The sequence below is a fragment of the Heterodontus francisci genome, chromosome 1 (genome assembly GCF_036365525.1).
Source record: "Heterodontus francisci isolate sHetFra1 chromosome 1, sHetFra1.hap1, whole genome shotgun sequence".
In the NCBI taxonomy this organism is placed as follows: Eukaryota; Metazoa; Chordata; class Chondrichthyes; order Heterodontiformes; family Heterodontidae; genus Heterodontus; species Heterodontus francisci.
The window spans coordinates 12,569,392-12,596,147 of record NC_090371.1 but is presented as its reverse complement, the minus strand read 5'-3'; the positions used below and the strand labels follow the sequence as shown (position 1 = coordinate 12,596,147).

The following is a 26,756-nucleotide window of genomic DNA, read 5'->3' as shown; positions in this document are numbered from 1 at the left end:
GGGGATAGGCCAATTCATGGGTTTAGAACTCAGTGGGGGGGGGGGGGAGGGAAAGGGCAGGATTCAATGGTAAATTAAAAGTTTATTAAATTTGTTGCTCACGCTAGCACCTTTTAATATGTTAATACATCCTGAAGGGCTTGAAGCCCTTTATAAATGGCTCCAGCGCCAGTATGGTGGCACCGAACGCCGTTGCCGGGAATGTGGTGGCCACCGCCTTTACATCATCGGGGCGGCTGCTCCACCCCCTCCACTTAAATGAGCCCCCGCACGTTATACCGCAAGGACTCTGCGGCAGTACTTCCGTGTTGGAAGGCGGCCCACTTCACAGCGCGCTGCCACAGAGCACGACGCACTGATAAAATTCAGCCCACAGCCTAAAACTTCGAGCCAGACCTTTCAGGAGTGAAATCAGGAAACACTTCTCCACACAAAGGGTAATTAATGCTAGATCAATTGTTCATTTTAAATCTGAGATTGATAGTTCAAGGAGCTAAACGGCCGACTCCTGTTCCTGTGTTCCAATGAGTTTTGTACTATCACCGTACAAATAGAGAAGTCATATCTAATCTCTCTGCCGTTCATCAGTCCATACAATAAGATTACAGTGAAATTTCCAAGGTAAACGGAGAGAAATCATCCACAACACAAGCTACAAACAAGCCTGAAATTCCAGAGATTCTCAAAGGGCCAAGGCCACCAGCGAGCCTTCGGGTGTGGTGGTAGGGAACAGTGAGCAGTTGGGAGCGGGAGGGAGCAGCAATCGCAGGTGGGAGCAGCAAAGAGACGCAGTGATCGTGGAAGGGAGCGTGAAAGAGAAGTGGCCATTGGGGGGGGGGTGGGGAGTATGGTTTGCGGTTTGTGCCAAATTGAACAGCGCCATCTTTGTTACCGGCAACTGCCTGGGACGTCGTTGACAGTGACGTTTCAGTCAATGATGCAGCATTTGCACATGTACCAGTAGTGTGCTATCTAGTGGTTGTGTTGTCAATAAATGCATTTTTTTTTTACACAGCGAGTTGTTGTGATCTGGAGTGCTTGAAAAGGTGATGGAAGGAGATTCAACAGCAACTTTCAGAAGGGAATTGGATGTAGATGAAAGGAAAAAGTTTGCATTAGTATAGGGAAAGAGTGGACTAGTTCAATTAATTGGATAGCTTTTTCAAAAAGCCAGCACAGGGATGATGTGCTGAAATATCCTCCTTCTGTGATGTATTGTCTTTGAGTAGCAGTGAAGGACTTTCACTGGGCTTGGACCCAGGTCTCAGGGCTGGTCAGAATTTGTCCAAAAACTACACCAAGTGAGTATAAGCACAGAACTCGTTTGGAAGAATTGTCGAGAAGGACACAGAATTGCTAGTGTGGCAAACGGTAGTGGCAGACTGGTGCCACAGTGGTTGCCTCTGATGTGGCAACCTACCATAACTATTACTAAACTTCAACTCACCATAACTATCATTGAACTTCAACCTGCCATAGCCAGTACTAAAGTTTGACCCATCATACCCATTACAAAACTTTCACTTACCATAACCATTACTGAATTTCAATCTACTGTAACTATTACTAAACTTTAACCTGTGATAACCATCACAGAATTTCAACCTGTCATAACCATCACAAAATTTCATTCTACCATAAGCAATATTCTACCCACCATAACTATTACTGAACTTCAACCTACAACCTGCCATAACCATTAGTAAACTTCAACCAACCGTAACTATCACTTACCTTCAATCTCTCCTCCTGGGGCTGAGATTTTTGACATACATAAGTAAGTTGTGCCAATTACGTCATTGTGGGTTAACCGATCCCTGTTGAAGAAAAGCATATTGTCAAAGGTCACCACAGACCCAACTGACCAACAACAGGGTGTGAATTTTTATAAGAACATAAGAAATAATGAGAGCAGATCACCCAAGGCTTGATGGAAAAATCAAACCCATTTAATCTCCTCCCACAGCCCATGTACACTTTCCCCTATCATAGATTCTACCCACCCATTTAATCTCCTCCCACAGCCCATGTACACTTTCCCCTATCATAGATTCTACCCACCCATTTAATCCCCTCGAATAGCTCATAGACACTCAAGCACTCTGCCAATTTGTTGAAGGTGGTAGGGTAGGATGAGAAAGTGGTTAAAAAAGCATACGGGATCTTGGGTTTTATAAATAAAAGCATAGGGTACAAAAGCAAGGAAGTTATAATGATCCTTTATAAAACACTGGTTTGGACTCAACTGGAGTACTGTGTCCAATTCTCAGCACCACACATTAGGAAGGATGTGAAGGCTTTAAAGAGTGTGGAGAAAACATTTTCGAGAAGGGTTCCAGGGATGAGCTATTTCAGTTACGTGAATAGACTGGAGAAGCTGGGGTTGTTTTCCTTAGAGAAGAGAAGGTTGACAGAAGATTTGATAGAAATATTCAAATCATGAGTGGCCTAAACAGAGTAGACAGATGATTGTCAGAAGGGTCGAGAACCAAAGGACACCGATGTAAGGCGATTGGCAAAAAAAGCAAAGGTGGCATGAGGAAAAACCTTTGTTACGTAGCGAGTGGTTAGGATCGGGAATGCACTGCCAGAGATTGTGGTGGAGGCAGGTTCAATCAGATTCAATTGTGGCTTTCAAAAGAGAATTGGAGAAGCACTTGAAGGGAACAGAATTGCAGGGCTATGGAGAAAGGGCAAGGGAGTGGGACTAACTGGATTGTTCTTGTAGAGAGCTGGTACAGAAACATTGGGATGAACGGCCTCCTTCTGAGCTGTAACCATTCTATTATTCTATGATTCTACAATATTATGGACTTGACTCACCCATTTAATCTCCTTCTACACCCCATGTACCCTATCCACCGACATGGACTCTATTCTTTACTGAGAATGTTGCTCTTCAGCAGAACTAAAGGTGCAATAATTAAAAGCAACTCACCAATCAATGACCCGGATTCTCATTCTCTCACACATGGAGGGAAACTGGTAAAAAAAAACACATATTGATCTTGGTTTTTATCATCTTCATAGACACACACATCACAGGGAACATGGGGAAGGATAACATATCAATGGTGGTGGACAATTAAACAACTGACAAGAGGAGGAAGCTCCACAAACATCACCATCCTCAACGATGGGGGGAGCCCAGCACATCAGTGCAAAGGACAAGGCTGAAGCATTTGCATCCATCTTCAGCCAGAAGTGCCGTGTGGATGATTCATCTCGACCTCCTCCTGAGATCCCCAGCATCACAGATGCCAGTCTTCAGCCAATCCGGTTCACTCCACATGATATCACGAAATGGCTGAAGGCACTGGATACTGCAAAGGCTGTGGAACCTGACAATATTCCAGCAATAGTACTGAAGACCTGTGCTTCAGAACTAGCTGTGCCCCTAGCCAAGCTGTTCCAGTATAGCTACAACACGGGCATCTACCCAGCAATGTGGAAAATTGCCCAGGTATGTTCTGTACACAAAAAGCAGGACAAATCCAACCCGGCCAATTACTGCCACATCAGTCTACTCTCGATCATCAGCAAAGTGATAGAAGGTGTCATCAGCAGTGCTATCAAACAGCCACTTGCTCAGCAATAACCTGTTCACTGACGCTCAGTTTGGGTTCCGCCACGGCCACTCAGCTCCTGACCTCATTACAGCCTTAATTCAAACATGGACAAAAGAGCTGAACTCAAGAGGTGAGGTGAGAGTGACTGCCCTTGACATCAAGGCAGCATTTGCCTATGGTATCGAGGTGCCCGAGCAAAACTGGAGTCAATGGAAATCAGGGGAAAACTCTACGCTGGTTGGAGTCATACCTAGCACAAAGGAAGATGGTTGTGGTTGTTGGAGGTCAATCACCTTAGTCCCAAGACTTTACTATAGGAGTTCCTCAGGATTGTGTCCTCGGCGCAACCATCTTCAGCTGCTTCATCAATGACCTTCCTTCAATCATAAGGTCAGAAGTGGGGATGTTCGCTGATGATTGCACAATGTGCAGCACCATTCGCGACTCGTCAGATACTGAAGCAGTCCGTGCAGAAATGCAGCAAGACCTGGACAATATCCAGGCTTGGGCTAATAAGTGGCTAGTAACATTAGCGCCACACAAGTGCCAGGCAATGACCATCTCCAACAAGAGAGAATCTAACCATCTCCCCTTGATGTTCAACAGATTACCATCGCTGAATCCCTTATTATCAACATCCTGGGGGTCACCATTGAGCAGAATCTGAACTGGAGTAGCCATATAAATACCGTGGCTACAAGTGCAGGACAGAGGCTGGGAATTCTGTGGCGAGTTACTCACTTCCTGACTCCCCAGTGCCTGTCCACCATCTAAAAGACACAAGTCAGGAGTGTGACGGAATACTCTCCATTTGCCTGGATGGGTGCAGCTCCAACAACACTCAAGAAGCTCCACACCATCCAGGACAAAGCAACCCGCTTGATTGGCACCTCTTCCATCACTGTCAACATTCATTCCCTTCACACTGGAGACACACTAGAAAACTGATGCACAGTGGCAGCAGTGTGTACCATCTGCAAGATGCACTGCAGCAACTCACCAAGGCTCCTTCGACAGCACCTTCCAAACCCACGACCTCTACCGACTAGAAGGACAAGGGCAGCAAATACATGGGAACACCACCACCTGCAAGTTCCCCTCCAAGCCACACACCATCCTGACTTGGAACTATATTGCCGTTCCTTCACTGTCGCTGGGTCAAAATCCTGGAACTCCCTTCCTAACCGCACTGTTGCTGTACCTACCCCACATGGACTGCAGCGGTTCAAGAAGGTAGCTCACCACCACCTTCTCAAGGGCAATTAGGGATGGGCAATAAATACTGACCTAGCCAGCGACTCCCACATCTCACGAATGAATTTAAAAAAAAACGAGACAGACAGACCCTGGGAAAGAATGGGATACAGAGGAGTCACACACTGGGAAACAATGGGATACAGAGGAGATACACACTGGGGCACAATTGGATATGGAGGAGACACACTGGGAAACAATGGGATACAGAGGAGATTCACAATGGGAAACAAAGGGATATAGAGAAGACAAACTGCAGTGGGATGTAAAGGGGACACACTGGGAAGCAGTCGGATAAAAGGCACAGTGGGATACAATGGGATATAGAGGAGGCACTCACTGGGAAGCAGTGGAATTACAAAGGAGATAAACTGCAATGGGATATAAAGGAGATGCACTGGGAAGCAGTCGGATATAGAGGAGACACACTGGAAAACAATGGGAAACTAGCAGAGACCCGTAAAACACTTGTAATTAAATTAGTGTCTTTATTGACACAGTAGTTCTTTAAATACAGGATTCCTCGTTCTTTCACCAAAGACTTTAACAGAATCAAAACTTCTCACTCTGGAAAAAGCTATAAAACTGTCCATGTGTAAAAACGGGCTTCGAAATATAAATACAAATTTTATCAAGAGTCTATCCTTGTGACTTGTTAATAGTTGCAGAATATGAAAGTCTGAATGGGAACTGTTTTCTTCCAAGTTGAAAGGGAAGGTTTACGTCTGAGGGCTCAATATTAATTGAGGAATAAACACACTGTTTCCTTGAAATCGGCCTCAGCATCTATCATCCAAGAAAAAAGCTTCCTAACTACCAATCTTGTTCCATGACAGAAGTCCTCATTTTGGATTCAAATTTTGTAAGAACGTTATAGCTACTCCTTGGTTGAGTCTAAGTTTGCGCGGTGGCATTCCCATTGTAGTTAGAGAGTGTTGAAGCTCTGGAGGGTATAGATTGTCTTTATCTATAGAATCAACGCTGATGTATTCTTTTAATGCACTTGACAGCTTTCCTAAAACTTTTTCATTTAAATCTAGCGAATCTTCATTTTCAGCACAAAGAATATTTTTTGAATAATAAATTCTATCAAATAATTGTCCCCTGCTATTTTGCCCCACTTAACCAATTTCATCGTCACATCCACCCCTCCCATGCCTCCCTCCCATGCCATTCTATCCTTTCCCATGCCACCCCTCTCATACCATCCCAATCCCATTCCTTCCATCCCTCCCATCAATCCTATCCCAACCCTCGCGGAAACAATCTCTCCAGCCAGGATAACTTTATTGGTGGGCTCCTCTTATTTCCCGTTGTTTCTGTTCTCCATCAACCCCCCCAAACCCCGCCACCGCTGCTGCCACCAGCCATTAGCAGCCGCAGGTGCTTCAGGCTATCCAGTCCTCCGCCTGCCCCACACACCTCCACAACCACCAGGCACTGCCCATCAAATAAACCAACCAACAGACATGCCCCGTAAACTGACCAATCAAAAGGGTCCAGACAAACAAAAAAACGAGCATTATTATTATAGATTGACAGACGGAAACAATGGGATGAAGAGACACACTTGGAAAAAATGGGATATAGAGGAGACTCATACTGGGGAACAACTGGATATCGAGGAGACTGGGAATTTTTCATGTGGGCTAGCAGATCCACACATGTGTGGGCATCGTTGGCAAGGCCAGCCGATCCGTTATTGCCCATTCATTGAGAAGGCAGTGGTGACTTTCTGCTTCTTCAGAGGCCAGTAAAGAACAACCACATGGGACTGGAGTCACATATAGGACCGGAACATCAATACACAGTGGTATGAGGTAAGCCAATTTTTTTGCCCCAAGCAATATTTCACAATGGACCTTCCCCCCGGCGATGTATTTATTTACATCACAAATAGATTCACCCTGGCCAGCGTGCTTACCCTAATCGGCAATACAAGGCTCTGATTCCACTGGGGATTAGCATTCTTCTCAATGATTTTACTACAGACCTGAAAGATAAAGATAGTTTTACAACAAAACACATCCTGTGGGATAATCATTGGATCATTTCAGCACTGAAGGAAGCCATTCAGATGCTATAGCTGTGCTAGCCCTTCAAACAGTGCTGTTGACATGAAATACATTTCCCTGTACCCTTGGTTTCTCTTCAAGTAATGTTAACCAGAAAACAACATTTTGGAATCCAGGATATGAGTAATTTGAGGCACGGGGCTACAATTTATACTCCTGCCGCAGAATTGGCAGCAGGCAAAAAGGGCGGGTGGCATGTCGCAGAGCCACCGCGATATTAAACGTGGCTGCTCATTTGAATGGCCAGGGCGAACCCCCTCCCCCGACTCTCAATGACCTGGAGGGGGTGGCCTATCCGTCCCCAGCAATGGCATCAACTGCCTGTGTGCAGGTGCTGACGCCATTTTTAAAGGGCTTTGAGCCCTTTGCTTTAAAAAATGTAAATTAATTTAGTTTGCCCCTCTCCCAACCCCCCGTAACCATAGAATTAATTACTTGTCCTTTCCCCCCACCCCCCCAAAAGTGCATAAGCTTTACAGTATAACCCTTCTCACCATCCCCTACAACAATGATATGAGTTTGACCCCCGCTCCCCGCTCCTCTCGCACTCAGAAACCTACCTGCACCCTCTCCCCACCAGTGTTCTGCCTCAGTTCCCCAGATGGGATATGAAGGCGCAAGAGTGCTGGCCCCTGGCACGAAGACCGCATCGGGACATCAGGCGGGAGCATTACGGGATTGGGGGAAGTACACCAGTGAATGAGGGGGTTAAATTAGTTTAAATATTCAAACGTGGCTCCCGTCGCCAAGCGGTGGGGTGGCTGCCAGTAACATCGGCTGGGCCTCGCCACCGACAGTAACATCGGCTGGGCCTCACCACCGCCAGTAACATCGGCTGGGCCTCACCACCGCCAGTAACATCGGCTGGGCCTCGGCACCGACAGTAAATGGCATGTTGGCCTTTATTGCGAGGGGATTGGAGTACAGGAATAAAGAAGTCACTAAAATTGTACATGGCTTTGGTGAGACTGCACCTGGAATCCTGTGTGCAGTTTTGGTTTCCACATTTACTTGCACTGGAGGCGGTGCAGTGAAGATTTACTAAATTGGTAATAAAAATAAGAAATGCTGGAAATACTCAGCAGGTCTGGCAGCATCTGTGGAGAGAGAAGCAGAGTTAACGTTTCAGGTCAGTGACCCTTCATCAGAACTAAATTACTAAATTGATCCCTGGAATGAGAGGGTTGTCTTATGATGAGAGGCTGAGTAAATTGGGTTTATATTCTCTGGAGTTTAGAAGAATGAGAGGTGATCTAATTGAGACATACAAGATTCTTGATAGGGTAGAAGCTGAGAGATTGTTCCCACTGGTCAGGGAATCTAGAACACGGGGACACAATCTCAGGATAAGCGGCCAATCATTCAAGACTGAGATGAGAAGAAATGACTTCACTCAAAGGGTTGTGAATCTTTGAAAGTCTCTATCCCAGAATGTTGTGGATGCTCCATCGTTGAATACATTTAAGGCTGGGTTAGACAGATTTTTGGTCTCGCAGGGAATCAAGGGATATGAGGAGTGGGCAGGAAAGTGGAGTTGAAGCCCAAGATCAGCTATAATTGTATTGACTGGCGGAGCATGCTCAATGGGCCATATGGTCTCCTCCTGTTCCTCATTCTTGTGTTCTTGTGTTCTTATATTCTTATATTCTAAACCTATAGTTATAAAGGCTGACATTCTACTAGCCTTAATGATTATGTTTTGTACCTGACCAGTAGAGTTTAGTGATTTGAGTACATGGGCCCCTTAATCTCATTGGACCTCCACTGTTCCCAACTTTTTCATCATTTAGATAATACTTGAATCTCTCCTTTTTGGGTTCCAGGTTTTAGCCCTACCTTGAAATCCATCTGCCACAGTTTGACCCATTCAATCTATCAATTACTTTTTGTACTTTTACTTTCCCATCTACACTAATTTCCATGTCACAAATCTTTGTGTCGTTGGAAAACTTGGATACATAGCTCTCTATTGTGTTACCTTCTTCTTCTTCTTTGGCCTCCTTGTCTCGAGAGACAATGGATAAGCGCCTGGAGGCGGTCAGTGGTTTGTGAAGCAGCGCCTGGAGTGGCTATAAAGGCCAATTCTAGAGTGACAGACTCTTCCACAGGTGCTGCAGAAAAATTTGTTTGTCGGGGCTGTTACACAGTTGGCTCTCCCCTTGCGCCTCTGTCTTTTTTCCTGCCAACTGCTAAGTCTCTTCGACTCGCCACACTTTAGCCCCGCCTTTATGGCTGCCAGCCAGCTCTGGCGATCGCTGGCAACTGACTCCTACGACTTGTGATCAATGTCACAGGAATTTGTGTTACCTAATTCATTAATAATAGTAATAATAGTAAAAGTAAATAGTTGAGATCCAGTACAGATCCTTGTGGGACACCATAACTCACTTCATTCTTATTCGAATACATATCCATTACCCCTGATCTCTGTCTTCCATACCTAAACAATCTCCTAATCCGGTCAATAATTTACCTTCAATTCTGTGAGCTTTAACTTTAGTTAAATTAGCTGTCGGGTAGAGGTGACAATAATGAACCAGTTGGGTTTTTAACAACAGTCTAGCACTTTTTGTGATAACTTCTTTCCTGCTACCAGCCCCACGTCGTTGAGTTAGAGTTTGTCATCACGAGGTTTGAACTTGCAATGAGTTTGTTACTCCAGTGCCATAACCACTAGATTACCATACCCGTACCCCTGAGAGAACAGGTTATATCATCTCACCATCCTTCCGGCGAAGCTCACTTCTACAAAAGGGTCGACCAGGTTCTTCTTGTTGCTGTCAAATCCGAAGAACTGTTTCATGCTGTCGATAACAGCGTCATCCACTACTCAACCAGGCAAAGAGCAAGAAAACCAATGGGGAGGGCAACAAGAGACTGTTTTAGTAAATGGGAAAGATGTAACACCTTATAATATTCTTATCATATTTATCTTTTTCTCCGTGAGGGAATATTTCTGCGTCAGCGTCCAGCTACAGCACAGCTTAGTTACAGAGTAAAACTCTTGCATTGTCCCGTCAAACACTCCCAGGACAGGGACAGCACAAGTTAGATACAAACATACAGACCATACGAATGAGGAGCAGGAGTAGGTCACTCGGCCCTACGAGCCTGCTCCACCGTTCAACAAGATCATGGCTGATCTGATTGTAACCTCAACTCTACATTACCGCCTACCCCCAATAACCTTTCACCCCCTTGCTTATCAAGAATCAATCTACCCCCGCCTTAAAAATATTCATAGACTCTGCTTCCATTGCCTTTTGAGGAAGAGAGTTCCAAAGACTCACAATTCTCCTCCTCTCTGTTTTAAATGGGCGACCCCTTATTTTTAAACAGTGACCCCCTAGTTCTAGATTCTCCCACAAGGGGAAACATCCTTTCCACATCCACCCTGTCGAGACCCCACAGGATCTTATATGTTTCAATCAAGTCACCTCTTACTCCTCTAAACTCCAGCGGAATCAAGCCTGTCCAACCTTTCCTCATAAGACAAGCCGCCCATTCCAGGTATTAGTCTAGTAAACATTCTTTGATCTGCTTTTTCATCATCTTTGTCATCTTTTTGCATCTACCTGGCAATGTGTGGAAAATTGCCCATGTATGTCCAGTACACAAAAAACAGGACAAATCCAATCCAGCCAATTACCACCACATCAGTCTACTCTCGATCATCAGTAAAATGATGGAAGGTGTCATTGACAGTGCTATCAAGCAGCACTTGCTTAGCAATAACCTGCTCACTGACGCTCAGTTTGGGCTCTGCCAGGGACACTCAGCTCCTGACTTCATTACAGCCTTGGTTCAGACATGGACAAAAGAGCTGAACTCAAGAGGTGAGGTGACAATGATTGCCCTTGACATCAAGGCAGCATTTGACCAAGTATGGCATCAAGGAGCCCTAGCAAAACAGGAGTCAATGGGAGTCAGGGGGAAAACTCTCTGCTGGTTAGAGTCATACCTAATGCAAAGTAAGATGGTTGTGGTTGTTGGAGGTCAATCATCTGAGCTCCAGGACATCACTGCAGGAGTTCCTCAGGGTAGTGGCCTCGGCCCAACCATCTTCAGCTGCTTCCTTCAATCATAAGGTCACAGGTGGGGATGTTCGCTGATGATTGCACAACGTTCAGCAGCATTCATGACTCCTCAGATATGGAAGCAGTCTGTGTAGAAATGCAGCAAGACCTGAACAATATCCAGGCTTGGGCTGATAAGTGGCAAGTAACATTCGTGCCACACAAGTGCCAGGCAATGACCATCTCAAACAAGAGAGGACCTAACCATCTCCCCTTGACATTCAATAACATTACGGTCAACATCCTGGGGGTTACCATTGACCAGAAACTGAACTGTAATTTGCTCCCTTTCAAATATTTATCCAATTCCCTTTTTGAAAGGAACTATTGAGTCTGCTTCCACTGCCCTTTCAGGAAGTGCATTCCAGATCATAACTCACTGCATTTAAACTTTTTGTCCTCTTCTCTCTTTGAAAGAGCTATCCAATTAATCCTACTTTCCTTGCTGTCTCCCCAAAATCCTGCAAGATTTTTCTTTTCAAATCCACATCAATATATGTGAATCAGGCTAAGCTTTACAACCAACCACAGTTCAATGTCCAACCACTCTGCCTGGGCCCAATTATCCCTCAGGTAACAACTAAAAATTGTCATTTATCTCATTAGTTTGTGGGAGCTTGGTGTGCAGAACTTCAAAAAGTGCATCATTGACTGTAAAGTGGTTTGGGACATCCTGAACTCGTGAAAGGTGGACCCTGCACCCCAGCAGGTGGACCCCGCACCCCAGCAGGTGGAGCTCCAATCCCAGCAGGTGGACCCCGCATCCCAGCAGGTGGACCCCGCACCCCAGCAGGTGGACCCCGTACCCCAGCAGGTAGAGCCCCCACTCTCAGCAGATGGAGCCTCCAATCCCAGCAGGTGGAGTCCCCACCCCTGATAGGCGGAACCCACATCCCAGCAGGTAGAGTCCTCACCCAAGCAAGTGGAACCTGCACCCCAGCAGGTGGAGCTGGCACCCCAGCAGGTGCTGCCCACACACCAGCAGGTCGAGCCTATGCCCCAGCATGTGGCGTCCTTACCCCAGCAGGTCACCATCACCTGAGCATTCAGTAGATGGAGGTCAACAGAAAAAGAACATTCTTTTTCAGATTGCACTTTGAGACTTCCAGCTCATGGTTGACTACATATTGTTCCAAGTGAGACAGACAACACGTACTCTGTGGGAGATCCTCTGCCCGGTAAACCTTCAGTGTGAAATAGGCGCCTCTCAGAGCAACACCACTGGGTCGCAGCAAGTTCCCCTCAATGTCCTCTTTATCTTCAGAACTATCTTTCTTCTCCATCTGCAATACAAATATATATTGCTTTTAGAATGTGTGTGGACCTGTAACACATCACCTGTACTTGCAACACATGACCTGCATCCATCTATAACACTTCATCTGCACCCATTGATATCACATCACCTGTACTTATCTATAACACTTCATCTATAATCATCTACAACACTTCACCTGTACTCATCCATATTACATCACCTGTACTCTCTATAACACTTCACCTGTACTCATCTATATTACGTCACCTGTACTCTCTTTGGGGCGGCACAGTGGCGCAGTGGTTAGCACCGCAACCTCACAGCTCCAGCGACCCGGGTTCAATTCTGGGTACTGCTTGTGCGGAGTTTGCAAGTTCTCCCTGTGACTGCGTGGGTTTTCACCGGGTGCTCCGGTTTCCTCCCACAGCCAAAGACTTGCCGGTTGATAGGTAAATTGGCCATTATAAATTGCCCCTAGTATAGGTAGGTGGTAGGGGAATTGAGGAAAGGTGGGGATGTGGTAGGAATATGGGATTAACGTAGGATTAGTATAAATGGGTGGTTGATGGTTGGCACATACTCGTGTTATCGGTGGGCTGAAGGGCCTGTTTCAGTGCTGTATCTCTAAATATATATTTTTTATAACACTTCACCTGTACTCACCTATATTACGTCACCTGTATTCTCTATATCACATTATTGTGCTCATCTATAACACTTCACCTGTAACATGCCACCTTTACCCATCCATAATACTTCATCTGTACCCTTCTATAACATGCCACTCCTGCCCATCTATGACACTCAACAGTACCTATCAATAGCATGTCACCTGCAGCTGAAACATGTCACTTGTACCCATCTACAATATCACATCCACAGCAACTTTCATGGTCAATTTTCTGGTGCCAGATTCATTCAAACTCTATCGCATAACTTTCCCACTGGGATTTGAACGCACAACTTCTGGGTTGTTCCCCAGCACCAGAACCGCTAGACAGCACAGTCAACGTATTTCCAGACTGGATAAATGTGGCTCTTCACAATGAAATTATCAACAGTTCACATTTGATTGGAAGAAAATTCTGAACTCACGGGAGCTTCGTCACCAGTTCCCAGCACGATGAGGTTGACCTTCAGGTAACCTTTGGCACCAGCGGCCAGGTCATCGGGGTCGGAGAGAAGGAGCCATTTCCTGAGAAAGGCATGCTCTGCAAAGTGAAACACGTCAGTGAAAAGGGTGTACACTCAACCAACTTTGTATCCATGCTGCCACTGTCCCTTTTATTCCATGGGCTTCAACTTCACACTACCGTCGTCAACCCTTTCTGTTACCCCATCAAAAAATTCAATCAAGTTAGCTAAACGCAATTTGTCTTTAACAAATCCCTAATTAATCCACACTTGCCCAAGGGACTGTTAATTTTGTCCTGGATTACCGTTTCTAAAAGCTTTCCCACTACTGAGGTTAAACTGACTGACTGGCCTGTAGTTGCTGGGCTTAACTTTACATCCTTTTTTGAACAAGGGTGTACTATTTACAATTCTCCAGTTCCCGGCACCACCTCTTTAACTAAGGAGGATTGGAAGATTATGGCCAGTGCCTCTGCAATTTCCACCCTTACCTCAGTACCCTTGGATGCATCCCATCCATTCCTGGTAATTTATCACGGAAAAATAAACAACAAATTAGTACAGAGAAGGTAGATCCAGAGACCGAGGGGTCCGAGCTGTATTCAAAGCCAATTCACACGTTTGAAAGGATAGTGGTCCTGATATTACACTGGGATTTTTCCGATCACCAGCTGTAATTTCAGTAGGCGACCGGCGAGACCCCCACACCCATCAAGAAAACGATGGCGATCCCCTGGTAATGGGGAGAATACCCGCAGAATTTCATGCTCAGAGTTTACATCAGCTACATTATCTGTTACCCAGCACATTATCCTTCAAGACTGCAAATTGATTGAACAGCATATTAGCTGATTACAGAAGCGAGTTTAACCCACTATAGCAGTTCTCTGTTTAAAGCACTCACATAGAATCATATAAATAGAAATCCATGGCACAGAAAGAGGCCATGTGAGAATAAGAAATACTGAAATGTTGTTTCTACAGCTTGTGGAAAGTTACCAAGAAGTCATTTGTGCACAACATAATGAAATCACTGAAAAAGTGAACTGATAAGGGTCTGTAAGTGGAGACCTTAAGACAGTACATCACTGACAAAGTGAACTGATAAGGGTCTGTAAGTGGAGACCTTAAGACAGTACATCACTGACAAAGTGAACTGATAAGGGTCTGTAAGTGGAGACCTTAAGACAGTACATCACTGAAAAAGAGAATTGATAAGGGTATGTAAGTACAGACCTTGGGACAGTACATCACTTAAAAATTGTGCTTAGGCAGATAAAAGAGAAACAGCAAGAGTTAGAACAAAGGATGTAGTGAATAAGAAACTGCCCCACTAAGATAAAGGCTGACAGCTGCAAATTAAAACACATAATGGAGAGCCAAATAAGGTAAAACAAAAACAAGAGTTAGGGGCTAGAAAGTTAGAGTAGGGGGAGAAGTAAACAGAGGAGGAGACTGTAGCAACCATAGGATAGGTTAGTGTCATAATACGTTATAACCAATAATGTAAAATAAAGGCGTGGACAAATGGATTTGTATTGTATAAACATGAACTGAATATGTTGATCGGTGTGCCTGCTTGTAGGACACCCGATCTTGCAAGAACGTTAAATAAACTTACTTCTTCAGAGTTTGACTTGGTGTAAATTATTATCAAGTGGGCTACGTTTCTCACAGCCATTTGGCCCATTGCTGAAAAAGAGCTATCCAGCCTAATCCCACCTTTCAGCTTTTGATCCGTAGCCTTGTAGGTTACGGCACTTCGAGCTCATATGCAAGTATTTTTTAAATGACCCTTTGCTTCCTGCCATTTTGGATCCAACTTGAAACATAAAATTCCTTTGTGCATTGTTGAAATGGAATTGTTAAACTCAATGAATAATCAGCCTTGACTCAGTGGGTAGAATTCTTGCCTCTGAGTCAGAGGTCATAGGGTCAAGTCTCATTCCATACAATCAAGGCTGACACTTCAATACAGTCCGGAGAGATTGCTGCACTGTCGGAGATGCTGTCTGTTAGATAAGACATTAAAGTGAGGCTCTAACTGCACTCTCAAATGGACATAGACGAACCCATGGTGCTAAAGGAAGACGAGCAGGGGAGTTCTCCCTAGCGTCCTGGCCAATATTTATCCCTCAACCAAATTGAACAACAGTTCTCATTTATTATATTGCTGTTCACTGTGTGTAAAATGGTTACTGTGTTGGAAGATTTCACAGTGACTGAACTTGAATTTGTTATACGTAACGTGTTCTGGGACATTTCAGAGAAATGTGAAGGCGCTATAGACCTAAACGCTTGTGATTTCCGCTGTTTACTTGAAATATGGAATATTTGACATGACATGATAATATGACATCTGACTCATCAGTGGAGAAATTTAAACAACAATTGTCATGTTTAACCTTTACAAAATACTGGTTTGGCCTCAGCTGGAGTATTGTGTTCAATTCTGGGTACTTTTGGAAGGATGTTAAAGCCAAGGAGAGGGTGCAGAAGAAATTTACTGGAATGTTACCAGGGATGAAGGACTTCAGATACATGGAGAGGCTGGAGAAGCTGGGAATATTCTCCTTAGCGTAGAGAGGTTAAGAGGAGATTTAACAGAGGTGTTCAAAATTATGAACAGTTATACTAGACTAAACAAAGGGAAACTGTTTTTAGAGACAGTAGGTTCGGTAACCAGGGAGCACAGATTTAAGGTGATTGGCCAAAGACTCAGAGACAACATGAGGAGACATTTCTTTTCCACAGTGAGTTGTTGTGATCTGGAATGCGCTGCCTGAAAGGGCAGTGGAATCAGATTCAATGGTGACTTTCAAGAGAGAATTGGATAAATACATGAAAGGCTACAGAAAAAAAGCAGAGGAGTGAGATTAATTAGATAGTTCTTTCAAAGAGCAAGCACAGGCAGAATGGGCAGAATGGTCTCGTTTTATGCTGTATCATACTATGAGTTTACTTCCAGGATGGTACATTACAACAACAACCTGCATTTTTAGAGTACCTTTAACATAGTAAAATATCCCCAGGCACTTCGCAGGTGCATGAGATGCTGAATGTATAGCAGGGTAACTGGCATCTGTGGAACTCTATTCCAGCAAGACAGCATAGAGTCTAACAACATAGAAGGAGGCCATTCAGCCCCATCATGCATGTGCCAGCTCTTTGAAAGAGCTATTCAATTAGTCCTGCTCCTCTGCTCTCTCCCCATAGCCCTGAAAATGTTCCTTTTTAAGCATTTATCCAATTTCCTTTGAAAGTTACTTTCATCAGAGAAAAACAATGGAAGGATGAACCAATTGGGCATGAGGTGAGTGTGTTTATTTTCCTTCACCACCTCCTCAGGGTGCTGATGAGTTTATGGGCTGATGTATCTGCAGACCATCCCCAGATAGTTTAGGGCCTGGTACCCAGTGAGAAGAGGGAACAAAAATGTGGGAGAGCTTCTGGCTGCCTTCGAGTTCATTCTAAGGGAGAAGGTATATGAAACGTAAAATCAAATGTTCTTACCTCAGCACATACAATATCAAGGGGTATTTACACATAGCATAATAAAACGTCTCAAGGCACTTCACAGGAGTGTTATCAGACAAAATTTGCACTGAGTCAAAGTAGACAGTAGGACAGATGACCAAATGCTTGCTCAAGGATGTCAGTTTTAAGGAGGAGAGAGAGGTCGAGGTTTAGGGAAGGAGTTGCAGAATCAGGATGATTCATTCATCAAATGACACTTACTTGGCTCCGAATAAACTGCCCCAATATCCAGCTGAAACGCAAAGACCACAAATTAATATGAAGTAATTTACGTTTCCAAATTCTCGCAGGAATTTGCATACTTGATTTACCTTGAACTCGCCAATCACTGAATCCATGCGCAGAGAGTGCGAGTTGTAAGCCTGCGGGATAGAAAAACAGTCAAAACATAAATCTCTCAGCAGGAGGAATTATAATCACAAACATCAGAAAAAGGAGGCAATCAGCCAGTGGTGAAATCTCTTGCAGGTCAGGGAGAGGGATGGCAGTGTTGGGGCTTGAGATTGGTTAGTAGGCTTTCTTCATTTTAAAAGGAAATCAGGCAGGCTGTAAAAGGGGTTGCCAATTTGCTAGCCCCCTATTTCCGCACTACCATCTAAGATAGATTTATACCCCATTATATCTAACCCACTTAGGACGGCCTGATAACTGAGTGAGTTAGGTGGCACTGTAAGTAATGAAAATGAAAACAGGAAGTCACAAAGAGACATAAATAGATTGTGAGTGGGGAAGATGAGGAAAATAGGCAAATTTGAGGTCATTCACTTTGCAGTCAAGAAAGACAAATCAGAGTATTTTCTAAATAGTGAGAACCTAGGGACTGAAGGGGGCAAAGAGAGTTGGGATTACAACTACACAAATCACTAAAATCTAATCAAGCTGTTTCAAATGTTAAAAAGAGTTAATAAGGTAGAGAGGAGGAAACTATTTCCTCTGATGGGGCAATCCAGAACATTTTGTAATATAGGAACATAGGAAAAGGAGGAGGCCATTCAGCCCCTCAAGCCTGTTCCACCATTCAATGAGGTCATGGCTGATCTGTGACCTAATTCCATATATTCGTCTTTGCCCCCATCTCCCTGAATATCTTTGGTTAACAAATATTTATCAATCTTCGATTTAAAATTAACAATTGATCGAGCATCAATTGCCATTTGTGGAAGAGTGTTCCACAAATGAGAGTTCCACTTCTGCCACCGTTTTCTATTTCCTAATTTCACTCCTGAAGGGCCTAGCTCTAATTTTTTGACTATGCCTCTGGATCCTAGATGTCCCATCGAGCTTTAAATTAGACTATAATTAAATAATTAACCATTAATAATTTTAATAATTATATTAGACATAGGTCATCTAGGAGTGAAATCAGGAAGCACTTTTTCCACACAAGGGGTTGTAGAAATTTGGAGCTCCCCCAAAAGGCCGTGTATGCTGGGAGTCAATTGGAGCTCATTGATTTTGCTTGGTTAAGAATCTGGAGAAAAGTGTGGAAAATGGATTTGAAATACCATGATTTAATTGAATGGCAGAACAGGGACAAGGGATAGAACAGTCTGCTCCTGTCCTAAAGCTCATTCTATACTGTCCCCATCAAACACTCCCAGGACAGGTACAGCATGGGGTTAGATACAGAGTAAAGCTCCCTCTACACTGTCCCCATCAAACACTCCCAGGACAGGTACAACACGGGGTTAGATACAGAGTAAAGCTCCCTCTACACTGTCCCATCAAACACTCCCAGGACAGGTACAGCATGGGGTTAGATACAGAGTAAAGCTCCCTCTACACTGTCCCCATCAAACACTCCCAGGACAGGTACAGCACGGGGGTTAGATACAGAGTAAAGCTCCCTCTACACTATCCCATCAAACACTCAGAGACTCACCATGATGAATATCGGCTCATCAAACAGGTCAGCAGGAGTATCGTAAAAGTTGAAGAAAAACGTCTGTATAACAGCAGAGAGAGGAATTGAAATATGTTAGTCATTTCTTTGAAGTAAATGGTTGGATAGGAACACAGGGAGAAAAATGTGTTCATGTTGCACCACTCTATGCAGCACTATGAAGAACACACAGATTCCCGAGGGCAGCCAGGACCGTGAGCCACTTCTTGCACACCCTACATGGGTTTCTCCATTGATATCCAATTGCTATGTGAAGGAACTTTTCCCCAACAGTTGGACTGGTAATGGCTTTTACATTATTTAAGCATTGTGGCAGCATCATCACTACACAGACTGCACCAAGTCCAAGAAGGTGGCCCACTGCACCATCTCAGCGTGACTATTGATGGGCAATAAATGCTGACCTTACCAGCGATACCCTCATCCTGAGAATAATTTTTTAAAATTAATATATTTATTGACTCTCTGCGGTGGGATTTTATCTCACAAGATTGGGTTCTGCTCCACTATCACATGACTACTGCAACTGTACAAGGATGATGTAGCCTTTCAATAATACAGCTTTGGCTGCGGTATGTGCTCTGTGAGATGTGTCAGCTCTGGACCGGATCATATAAGTTGTAGCGTTAGACTCTTACCTTAGAGTTTAACGAGGTTACCTTGTGTGGAATGGAAGCCAACAGTGGAATATTTCAGAGCTTCAGGAGATAATATATATTGGGTTGGATCCATGACAGGACAAATAGTGCATTATCAGTGCCTCAGTGGGTAGCACTGTCTTATTTCAGGCAATAGGTCATGAAGCAGGACAACAGCAAAAGCAGAAAAAGGGCAAAAGCAAAGGACTGCGATGGTTGGAAGGCAGGTGGGATTAAATGATGAAAGGGACAATGGTGCAAAGCGAAAGGAGATGGTAATGGGACAAGTAAAGCAGCAAAAAATGGTCTAGTGGAGGTGTAAATGGGAAAAGCATCATGAGCTGCCATTAAAAAAAATGGGGGCAGGGGTTACAATCTGAAATTGTTGAACTCAATGTTGAGTCCAAACTATGGCTGGCACAGTGGCACAATGGTTAGCACCGCAGCCTCATAGCTCCAGGGACCCAGGTTCAATTCTGGGTACTACCTGTGTGGAGTTTGCAAGTTCTCCCTGTGACCGCGTGGGTTTCCGCCGGGTGCTCCGGTTTCCTCCCACAGCCAAAGACTTGCAGGTGATAGGTAAATTGGCCATTGTAAATTGCCCCTAGTGTAGGTAGGTGATAGGGAATACGGGATACCTGTAGGGTTAGTATAAATGGGTGGTTGTTGGTCGGTACAGACTCGGTGGGCCAAAAGGGCCTGTTTCAGTGCTGTATCTCTAAATTAAATAAATGCTAACTTTTGTCTTTTTTCTTTCTATGGTCACTGGAAAGAAAGAGTTTGATTGACGTAATGATCTTTTCACCTCTGGTATCCTGTTCCCTATCCAAACATGTTCATTCCGCACTATCACATGAGGGCAAGGAGAGTTTTTCACAAGATTCGTGCCTTACCTCATCAAAGAATGGGTTATTGCCCTTGCGAATCCTTGTTGTCTTAGTTTGCCCAGCAACTGTAACTTTAACAACAGGCCTGATGTTGATACCAGGGAGCTGACGGGCTTCGACCACACACACCCTGACCTGGAAGCAGAAGAATTGGGTAAATACACATTGCTTCAGGAAAAGACACTGATGATAACATGGACACCACGAGGGAAGCGCAGGTTGGCTTCTGTTTGGTGCAATATAGAATGATACATGGGCTTTGCAGCCAATATTGGGCCATCTACAGTCAGAGAGATAACCAGAAAAGGGAAAATAAATCATTGGTTCAACTAATTCCTGGTTTCACAAAGGGAAAGAAGGGACATACCTAGTAGTTTAGTTATACAGCACTGAAACAGGCCCTTCGGCCCACTGAGTCTGTGCCAACCATCAACCACCCATTTATACTAATTCTACCACATCCCCACCTGTTCCTATATTTCCCTACCACCAACCTATACTAGGGGCAATTTATAATGGCCAATTTACCTATCAACCTGCAAGTCTTTGGCATGGGGGAGGAAACCAGAGCACCTGGAGGAAACCCACGCAGACACAGGGAGAACTTGCAAACTCCAAACAGGCAGTACCCAGAATTGAACCCGGGTCACTGGAGCTGTGAGGCTGCGGTGCTAACCACTGCGCCACCCCAGTAATTGGAAGTCCATAGGTTTGACATCAGTTATAGGAAGATTGCTAGAATTTAGAATCGTACAGCACAGAAGGTGGCCATTTGGCCCATCGTGCCACTACCCACCCCCCCCCACCCCCCCCACACACGTTCATCATAGCCCTGCAATATATTGTTCAGGGACAGAGTTTGTGTGCACTTGGACAATAGCTTGGTTATGTGAAAGTTAGCTCATGCCTAATTAACTATAACAACTTGCATCGATATAGTGACTTTAATGTAGCTAAACATCCCAAAACACCTTCACAGGAGCGTTATCAAACAAAGTTTGACGCCAAGCCACATAAGGAGCTATTAGGGCAGGTGGCCAAAAACTTGGTCAAAGAGGTAGGTTTTAAGGAGCATCTTAAAGGAGGAAAGCGAGCAAGAGAGGTGGAGAGGTTTAGGGAGGGAATTTCGGAATTTAGAGCCTTGGCAGCTGAAAATACACCCACCAATGGTGGAGCAATTAAAATCAAATATGATTAAAAGGCCAGAATTGGAGGAGGACAGACGTCTTGGAAGGTTGTGATGGCTGATAGAGATTACCGAGATAGAGAGGGGTAAGGCTGAAACAAGGATGAGAATTTTAAAATCGAGACATTGCTGGACTGGGAACCAATGTAGGTCAGTGAGCACAGGAGTGGTGGGTCAACAGGACTTAGTGTGAATTAGGACACAGGTATAAGGGTTTTAACTGACCTCAAGTTTATGAAGGGTGAAATGTGAAGGAATGGATGACCTGAGAGAGTTGTTCAGTAGTCGTAGAGGTTGTAAATGCAGGAGGATCAATGAAAGTCACAGACATGGAGAGAGACTTCCAACTTTGGTGGGGCATATTTAATAGGCGGCGGCGGAACATTTGTCTGTTAGACACTCCGTTCGCTCTTCCTTCCTATTTGTGTTCACCAAAGTTCAAAGTTTTACTCATGGATGCAACCTTGGACAGGAAATTAGCTGGGAGTTGAAAGGCATCAGTTACAATTAAAGGGGCATTCTCCGGTTGGCAGAAATGGAGGCGTGGTCTCCCACATGGACTGGTGGGGCTCCGATATAGAATACCTCAACGGGATACCATTTGTTCCAAAAGCTGTCCAGCACTACGGGTTTTCCTCATCTCATGTCTGGGTCTGTTGTAGACTAATTGATAGAGATTATCATGTGACTACCAGGATGGCATAAGTCAAACTAGATAGACCTTGATCTTTATTCTGACTTCCTTTGTCCCCCTATTACTTGGATTTGGGAATAGAAGTTATGAGGTGATACCCATGATAGGATATATAGTGAATCGTGAGGAGATTAATAAAGTTCAAGATGCCATAAAATAAATAGACAGAACGATGACAGATACAGTTTGACATAACGAGTGTGAGGTAGGGCACAATGTAAATGCTGAGATGGGAGTGAAATCTACAAGGAGAAGTACTTGATGAACAAATGGATTTGGGGATTCCCAACAGTGACCACTAGTAGCCGACTCATGAGTGCAAAATGCCATCAGAAAGACTGAAAAAGGTAACTGGAATTCATACTGTATGTTTTTCCATCTATTCATAGGATGACGGCATGGCTGGCAAGGCCAGCATTAATTGGCCATTCCTTGGGGTGCTTTTGAGAAAGTGGTGCTGAGCTATTGTCTTGTGGCAGAGGTACTCCCAGAATGCTATTAGGTAGGGAGTTACTGGAGTTTGACGATGATGATGAAAGACTTTAAAATTAAAGGAAGTACTGCTACAGAGTGCCAGAGCAGGGTTCATCTGTCTGGGAAATCTAGAACACAAGGTTACAGTCTCAGAATAAGGGAATGGCTAATTAGGACTGAGATGAGGAGATATTTCTGCACTCAAAGGTTTGGAAATCTTTGGAATTCGGTACCCCAGAGAGCTTTGGATGCTCAGTCGTTGAGTATATTCAAGACCTAGGTCGATAGAGTTTGGGTATTAAGGGATTTGGGGATAGTGCGGGAAAGTGGAGTGCAGGTAGAAGATCAGCCATGATCTTGTCGACTGGTGAAACAGGACTGAAGGGCCAATGACTGACTCCAGCTCCTATTTCTTATGTTCTTCCCTGGAATATTGGGTTAGTTTTGAATTCCGAACTTAGGAAAGCCGTTAATAGAGGTGAGCGATGCGAGACCAGATGGTACCTGGGCTGAATGGGCTGAGTTATGGTAAAGAGTTTCAGCTCAAAATTGTGCCATTGTTGGGAAGCACAACTCATTTATTTATTTATTTATTTAGAGATACAGCACTGAAACAGGCCCTTCGGCCCACCGAGTCTGTGCCGACCAACAACCACCCATTTATACTAATCCTACATTAACCCCATTTTCCCTACCACATCCCCTCAATTCTCCAACCACCTACCTACACTAGGGGCAATTTACAATGGCCAATTTACCCATCAACCTGCAAGTCTTTGGCTGTGGGAGGAAACCCACGTGGTCACAGGGAGAACTTGCAAACTCCGCACAGGCAGTACCCAGAATCGAACCCGGGTCCCTGGAGCTGTGGTGCTAACCACCGCACCACTATGCCACTCATTTGTATGTCATTGAACAGAAAATTTGCCAAGACTCTGCAACCAAGCAGAGTTTTAGAATGCAATTTTTTATAAAAAGATTTTGCTTTAAAAAACATTCACAGGGTGTCTAAACCACCACCTGTGAGTACCCCAATTTTAAATAACTGAAAATGGCTTTTAAAAAAACTGACAGTGGCCAGTTTATCAGTAAATTAAAAAAAATGATATTTGAAAGCTTTTAAAACGTGTCTATTAGTGTCCTTTTAAATCAAGCTTGATAAGGGGCTCCTTGAGGGACCAAAATGAGCACAATTAGCAGACATTCACCATGGTAATTAATCTGATCTGGGGCTGGCCTATTTTGTGGATGGGGCCAGTTTCCAATGCAATGTTTTTTCAACAGGCGCAAACGATTGCGAAACCCGATTTACGCTGAATATAATTTGATCTTAAAATAGAGCAATCTTTTGTGATTGTTTGGTGATTTTCACATGAAAAGCACAACTGAGCAGAAACTTCAGGGTAACTAAGATGAAGGGGTGAGGTTGACCTGATTCAGCTGTTTAAAATAACAAATGAGATCGACAGGGTAGAGACAGAGAAATGCTCTTTGCGAAAGTCGGGAAATTCAACAACAAGGGGATAGAATCTTAGAATAAATCGATTAATACAAAACATAGAAAATAGGAGTAGGAGTAAGCCATTCGGCCCTTCGAGCCTGCTCCGCCATTCATTATGATCATGGCTGATCATCCAACTCAGTAACCTGTCCTCGCTTTTCCCCCATATCCTTTGATCCCTTTAGACCCAAGAGCTATATCTAACCCCTTCTTGAAAACATACAATGTTTTGGCCTCAACTGCTTTCTGTGGTAGTGAGTTCCACAGGTTCACCACTCTCTGGGTGAGGAAATTTCTCCTCATCTCAGTCCTGAAAGGTTTACCCTGTATCTTTAGACTATCACCCCTAGTTCTGGACTCCCCCACCATTGGGAACATCATTCCCGAATCTACCCTGTCCAGTCCTGTAAGAATTTTATAGGTTTCTGTGAGATTCCCCCTCACTCTTCTGAACTCCAGCGAATATAATCCTAACCGACTCAATCTCTCCTCATACGTCAGTCCTGCCATCCCAGGAATCAGTCTGGTAAACCTTTGCTGCACTCCCTCTATAGCGAAAACATCCTTCCTCAGATAAGGAGACCAAAACTGCACACAGTATTCCAGGTGTGGCCTCACCAAGGCCCTGTATAATTGCAGCAAGACATCCCTGCTCCTGTACTCGAATCCTCTCGCTATGAAGGCCAACATATCATTTGCCCTTTTTACCGCCTGTTGCACCTGCATGCTTACCTTCAGCGAATGGTGTACAAGAACACCCAGGTCTCGCTGCATATTCCCCTCTCTCAGTTTATAGCCGATCAGATAATAATCTGCCTTCCTGTTTTTGTTACCAAAGTGGATAACCTCACATTTATCCACATTATACTGCATCTGCCATGCATTATGCCACTCACTCAACTTGTCCAAATTACCCTGAAGCTGCTCTGCATCCTCCTCACAACTCACCCTCCCACCCAGTTTTGTGTCATCTGCAAATTTGGAGATATTACATTTAGTTCCCTCATCTAAATCATTAATATATATTGTGAATAGCTGGGGTCCTAGCACCGATCCCTGCAGTACCCCATTAGTCACCGCCTGCCATTTGGATAAAGACCCATTTATCCCTACTCTTTGTTTCCTGTCGCCAATCAATTTTCTATCCATCGCAATACACTGCCCCCAATCCCATGCGCTTTAATTTTACACGCTAATCTCTTATGTGGGACTTTGTCGAAAGCCTTCTGAAAGTCCAAATAAACCACATCCACTGGCTCCCCCTCATCAACTCTACTAGTTACATCCTCGAAGAATTCTAGTAGATTTGTCAAGCATGATTTCCCTTTTGTAAATCCATGCTGATTCTGTCCGATTCTACCACTGTTCTCCAAGTGCTCTGCTATAAAATCTTTGATAATGGACTCTAGAATTTTTCCTATTACCGACGTCAGGCTGACTGGTCTATAATTCCCTGCTTTCTCTCTACCTCCCTTTTTAAATTGTGGGGTTACATTAGCTACCCTCCAATCTGTAGGAACTGTTCCAGAGTCTATAGAATCTTGGAAGATGACCACCAATGCATCCACTATTTCTAGGGCCACTTCCTTAAGTACTCTGGGATGTAGATTATCAGGCCCTGGGGATTTATCGGCCTTCAATCCCATCAATTTCCCCAACACCATTTCTCTACTAATACTGATTTCCTTCAGTTCCTCTCTCTCTCTAAACCCTGTGTTCCCCAACATTTCTGGTATGATATTTGTGTCCTCCTTTGTGAAGCCAGAACCAAAGTATGCATTTAGCTGGTCAGCCATTTCTTTGTTCCCCATAATAAATTCCCCTGTTTCTGACTGTAAGGGACCTACATTTGTCTTCACCAATCTTTTTCTTTTCACATACCTATAGAAACTTTTACAGTCAGTTTTTATGTTCCCCGCAAGCTTGCTCTTGTGCTCTATTTTCCCCTTCTTAATCAATCCCTTGGTCCTCCTTTGCTGAATTCTAAACTGCTCCCAATCCTCAGGTCTGTTGTTTTTCCTCGTAAATTTATATGCCTCTTCCTTGGATCTGGTACTATCTCTAATTTCCCTTGTAAGCCATGGTTTGGCTACCTTTCCTGTTTTACTTTTGCGCCAGACAGGGATAAACAATTGTTGCAGTTCATCCATGCGCTCTTTAAATGTTTGCCATTGCCTATCCACCGTCATCCCTTTAAGTAACGTTTCCCAATCTGTCATATCCAACGCGCGCCTCACACCTTCGTAGTTTCCTTCACTAAGATTCAGGATCCTAGTCTCAGAATCAACTACGTCACTCTCCATCTTGATGAAGAATTCTATCATATTATGATCGCTCGTCCCCAAGGGGTCTCGCGCCACTAGATTGTCAATTATTCCTCTCTCATTACACAATACCCAGTCAAGGATGGCCTGTTCTCTAGTTGGTTCCTCAATGTATTGGTCCAGAAAACCATCCCGTATACACTCCAAGAATTCCTCCTCTACGGTATTGTTACTAATTTGATTTGCACAATCTATATGCAGATTAAAGTCACCCATAATTACATATGTTCCTTTATCGCATGCGTC

At 44.2% G+C, this 26,756-nt stretch overlaps 1 protein-coding gene across 6 annotated transcripts in view; it reads right to left on the bottom strand.

Annotated features, from left to right (window-relative positions):
- The window catches only part of dysf (dysferlin, limb girdle muscular dystrophy 2B (autosomal recessive)), a 361,838-nt gene that overhangs the window by 252,771 nt on the left and 82,311 nt on the right, over positions 1 to 26,756 (bottom strand). For all 6 annotated transcript variants that reach the window (XM_068028674.1, XM_068028673.1, XM_068028677.1 and 3 more), the window contains exons 7-16: positions 20,338 to 20,473; positions 18,786 to 18,848; positions 17,215 to 17,265; positions 17,105 to 17,135; positions 13,328 to 13,443; positions 12,131 to 12,257; positions 9,621 to 9,724; positions 6,748 to 6,816; positions 2,939 to 2,982; positions 1,735 to 1,817 (exon numbers count right to left, since the gene is read on the bottom strand). In XM_068028674.1, the coding sequence (XP_067884775.1) occupies positions 1,735 to 1,817; positions 2,939 to 2,982; positions 6,748 to 6,816; positions 9,621 to 9,724; positions 12,131 to 12,257; positions 13,328 to 13,443; positions 17,105 to 17,135; positions 17,215 to 17,265; positions 18,786 to 18,848; positions 20,338 to 20,473 (824 nt within the window). The remainder of the gene's footprint in view (positions 1 to 1,734; positions 1,818 to 2,938; positions 2,983 to 6,747; positions 6,817 to 9,620; positions 9,725 to 12,130; positions 12,258 to 13,327; positions 13,444 to 17,104; positions 17,136 to 17,214; positions 17,266 to 18,785; positions 18,849 to 20,337; positions 20,474 to 26,756) is intronic.